This window comes from Nicotiana tabacum, chromosome 7 (genome assembly GCF_000715075.1).
Source record: "Nicotiana tabacum cultivar K326 chromosome 7, ASM71507v2, whole genome shotgun sequence".
Classification (NCBI taxonomy): Eukaryota; Viridiplantae; Streptophyta; class Magnoliopsida; order Solanales; family Solanaceae; genus Nicotiana; species Nicotiana tabacum.
In genome coordinates, this window is record NC_134086.1 from 113,450,910 (window position 1) to 113,455,901 (window position 4,992).

Sequence of the window (4,992 nt, forward strand, 5' to 3'; positions counted from 1 at the left end):
AGACCCCAATTCACCTCTAATATAACTTATACACTTATTAAAATAACCACTCAATTACCATCACTCTAATACTTATTAATGCATCCACAACCGATTCAAATTACGGGGTGTTACATTATCTCCCCCTTGGGATCATTCGTCATCGAATGATGGTCCTGGCTGCAACCACGGCTATCTATGGTCATTAAATGGGTGTTATGGAGATATGAGAATACTGAAATATTATGAATACATGTATATCGAACTGAACGAGCACGTGATCACTAAATACTAAGCTAAGTAAATATTGTAGGACATAGAGATTATAATATAAGACCTGAATGGAAGGGTTAATTACCTTCCACATTTTCCTTTTGCTCTTCAAAGAGATGGGGATATCTGGACTTCATGTCTTCCTCGGCTTCCCATGTAGCCTCTTCAACCTTTTGATTTCTCCAAAACACTTTTACTGAAGCAATTTCCTTAGTTCTGAGCTTGCGGATTTGTCGATCAAGAATAGCTACTGGAATTTCCTCATAAGACAGGTCGTCCTTAACCCCTATAATCTCCGTAGGAACCACAAGTGACGGGTTTCCCATGAATTTCTTCAACATGGACACATGAAACACTAGGTGTACAATAGCTAGTTCTTGTAGCAATTCTAACTCATAAGCCACTTGTCCGATCCTTCGCAGGATTCTATATGGACCAATATAGCGGGGGCTAAGTTTCCCCTTCTTCCCAAATCTCATAACGCCTTTCATGGGCGATACCTTTAGAAACACCCAATCATCAACTTGGAACTCTAAGTCTCTACGTCGTACGTCCGAATAGGACTTTTGGCGACTTTGATCCGTATTCAAATGCCTTTGTATTAAATTGACTTTATCCATGGCCTGATAGACCAAATCGGGTCCTAACAACTCCGACTTCGAACCAACCAATTGGTGATCTACATCTTCGCCCATACAGAGCTTCATACGGTGCCATCTTGATGCTAGAGTGATAGCTGTTATTATAAGCAAACTCAATAAGAGGTAGATGATCGTCCCAATTACCTTTAAAATCAATAACACATGCCTTCAACATATCCTCAAGAGTCTGAATGGTGCGTTCCGCCTGGCCATCTTCTAAGGATGAAAAGCGGTGTTGAGGTTCACCCTAGTGCCCAATCCCTTCTGAAAGGATTTCCAAAAGTTTGCTGTGAACTGAGCACCACGATCTAAGATAATGGACAAAGGAGTACCATGCAATCGGACAATTTCTTTGATATACAACTTGGCATAATCCTCGGCCGAATCTGTAGTCTTCACTGGCAAGAAGTGAGCTGACTTGGTAAGTCGGTCTACAATCACCCAAATCGAATCATGCTTCCGGAACGAGCGAGGTAGACCTGTTATGAAGTCCATGTTTATCATCTCCCATTTCCAAATGGGAATTTCTATATTCTGAGTTAAACCGCCAGGTCTCTGGTGTTCGACTTTCACCTGCTGGCAATTTGGACACTTAGCCACGAAATCTGTTATATTCTTTTTCATATCATTCCACCAATACACCTCCTTAAGATCATGATACATCTTTGTGGAACCTGGGTGAATAGAATACCTGGAATTGTGGGCTTCTGACATAATCTTCTCTCTGAGCCCATTTACGTCTGGAACGCATAGTCTGCCTCTGTATCTGAAGGTGCCATCATCTCCCCCTTGTTCAAAAACCATAGTCTTGTGTTTGTGAATTCCTTCCTTCAGCTGCAATAAATAGGGATCACTGACCTGTTTTTCTTTTACTTCTGCTACTAAGGAGGATTCAGCCCTGTTCTGGAGAACAACGCCACCATCTTCGGAGTCCAAAAGTCGAACTCCTAGATTTGCTAAGCGGTGGACTTCTTTCATCATAGTTCGCTGGTCTGCCTCAATGTGAGCTAAACTGCCCATAGAACGCCGACTGAGAGCATCGGCTACAACATTTGCTTTCCCCGGATGATAGAGGATATCAATATTGTAATCCTTAAGTAATTCGAGCCACCTTCTCTGACGTAGATTTAATTCTCTTTGCTTGAAGATGTATTGGAGACTCTTGTGATCTGTAAAAATGTCAACATGTACCCCATACAAATAATGGCGCCAGATCTTAAGCGCGAACACCACAGCTGCTAATTCAAGGTCATGAGTCGGATAATTCTTCACGTGAGCCTTGAGCTGTCTTGACGCGTAGGCTATGACTTTACTGTGTTGTATTAATACACACCCAAGACCAACCCCTGAAGCATCACAATAAACAACGAACCCTTCGGTTCCTTCTGGTAGTGTTAGGACTGGAGCTGAAGTCAATCTCTTCTTTAACTCCTCAAAACTTTTCTCGCACGCGTCCGACCATTGAAACTTGACCTTCTTCTGAGTTAATCTAGTCAAAGGGGACGAGATAGAAGAAAATCCCTCTACGAAACGCCTATAATATCCTGCTAGGCCCAAGAAACTTCTTATATCGGATACTGAGGTGGGTCTAGGCCAATTCTTCACTGCCTCTATTTTCTGAGAGTCCACCTTCACGCCTTCCCCTGAGATGATATGGCCCAAAAACGCTACTGATTTTAACCAGAATTCACACTTAGAAAATTTGGCATATAGCTTGTGATCCTGTAGTGTCTGCAACACAATTCTGAGATGTTCGGCATGGTCAGTCTCGCTACGGGAATAAATCAAGATGTCATCAATAAACATGATAACAAACAAATCAAGATAAGGCTTGAAGACCCTATTCATAAGGCCCATGAAAGTTGCCGGTGCATTCGTTAGACCGAATGACATTACCAAAAATTCAAAATGCCCATATCGAGTCCTAAAAGCTGTTTTTGGAATATCAACTTCCTTAACCTTCAACTGATGGTATCTCGATCTGAGGTCAATCTTGGAATAATACTGGGCACCCTGAAGTTGATCAAATAAATCGTCTATTCTGGGAAGAGGGTACTTGTTCTTGATGGTGACTTTATTCAACTGACGATAGTCAATGCACATACGCAACAACCCATCCTTCTTTCGGACAAACAAAACCGGTGCGCCCCATGGTGAGACACTTGGCCTTATAAATCCCCTATCTAGAAGGTCCTTCAATTGAACTTTTAACTCTTTCAACTCTGCTGGAGCCATTCTATAAGGCGGAATAGATATTGGCTTAGTGCCTGGAAGTAGATCAATTCCAAAGTCAATATCTCTATCGGGAGGAATTCCAGGGAAATCTTCGGGAAATACTTCTGGAAACTCATTTACAATTGGTACCGACTTGAGAGTGGGGATCTGAGCATTTGTATCCTTAACTCGAACCAGGTGATAGATATATCCCTTGGAGATCATCTTTCTGGCTTTAAGATAGGAAATAAACCTACCCCTAGGCGCTATTGCATCACCCTTCCATTCTAAGACTGGTTCACCGGGAAATTCAAAACTTACTATTTTGGTTCTACAACCCACTTTGGCATAACATGACTCTAACCAATCCATGCCCATGATCACATCGAAGTCTAACATCTCCAATTCTACTAAGTCTGCTACAGTAAGACGATGATGCACTTTGACTGGACATCCCTTATAGATACACCTTGCTATAACTGATTCTCCAACTGGAGTGGACACTTCAAAGGGTTCACACAACTTTTCTGGTTCTATCCCAAATTTCTTTGCAATATATGGGGTTACATAAGATAGGGTGGATCCCGGATCTATAAGAGCATAGACATCAAAAGTGAATATTGTTAGCGTACCTGTGACAACATCTCCACGAGCCTCTATATCCTGACGGTCTGCCAGTGCATACAAGCGGTTTCGACCACCGCCTGCATTATTAGACTTTGCTGCACCGAGCCCTTATTGGGCCTGAGAGTTATGATGGGCTGCTGAATTAGTGGACTGAGCTGCATTGCCTCCATTGTTCTGTTTTGCCGATGGACAATCCCTCAAGAAATGGCCCTGCTGACCGCACCCAAAGCAACCATTTGTGCCCAAACGACACAACCCTGGGTGCCTCTTACCACACGTGTTGCAAATAGGGTAACCAGGGACTCTGTAGCCCACACTAGCATGTGACTGCGAGTCTGCTGTTCTGAAATTTTGGTTTTTCTTGTTAAACTTCGACCTCGGAATCGGTGTACTAGCTGAAGATGGAGCAGGTCCTAATTTTGATTTCTTGAAAAACTGGTGATTGCCTCCTGCTTGAGATCCCCCATGGTTGAAATTTCCTGCAGACTTAGCTCTCTTGCTGAATTCCCTCTCCTTCTCTCTCCGTAGCCGCTCTTCTTCCTTCAACCTGTCTTCGTTCCCTTGAACAAAGGCAACCATCTTAGTAATGGTCATGTCATTATTCTGAGTAGCTATATTAGCATCAGCAAACAAATCATCTAAAAGCCCTAACACAAACCGCCTAACTCTGGCCCTCATTTCACGTACCATTTCCGGAGCATACTTGGCCAGAGAGACGAACTTGAGGTAGTACTCATTCACACTCATATCATTCTATCTGAGTCTCTCAAACTCCAAAGCCTTAGCTTCTAAGACCTCAATGGGTAGAAAGTGCTCAAGGAACGCATCTGCAAAATCCTTCCAAGTCGCAGGATCTGCATCCTCCCTTCGGGACTCTTCCCATGTTTCATACCACGTGTTGGAAACATCCTTCAGCTGGTACGCAGCAAGCTCTGCTGCCTCAGTGTCAGTAGCATGCATCACTCGGAATATCTTCTGAACCTCATCAATGAAGTTTTGCGGATCCTTATCCTTTTTAGACCCTGTGAAGACGGGCGGTTTCATGTTGAGGAATTATCTAGACCTGGAACTACACGTCTCATGAACCTCACTTGTTCCCTGCCTTTGAGCCTGATTAGCAATAATCTGGGTGAGCAACTGGATAGCTCCCCTGACATCCATGTCTGAAGCACTGGGCACTGAGCTTGATGCAACTCCCTGGGCTGGAGTGTCCTCCTCCTGAGTAGTATTAGTTGTGGCCCCCTGGCTAGTAGTTGAG

At 43.4% G+C, this 4,992-nt stretch overlaps 1 protein-coding gene across 1 annotated transcript; it reads right to left on the minus strand.

Moving 5' to 3' along the window:
* Positions 1-329: 329 nt before the first annotated feature.
* On the minus strand, positions 330-4,481 carry LOC142162235 (uncharacterized). The gene is made up of 6 exons (XM_075218562.1): positions 3,899-4,481; positions 3,007-3,811; positions 1,752-2,664; positions 1,585-1,659; positions 1,140-1,466; positions 330-584 (listed from the first exon to the last, which is right to left on the minus strand). The coding sequence occupies exons 1-6, from the start codon at positions 4,479-4,481 to the stop codon at positions 330-332; spliced, it is 2,958 nt and encodes a 985-aa protein (XP_075074663.1).
* Between the last annotated feature and the right edge of the window lie 511 nt (positions 4,482-4,992).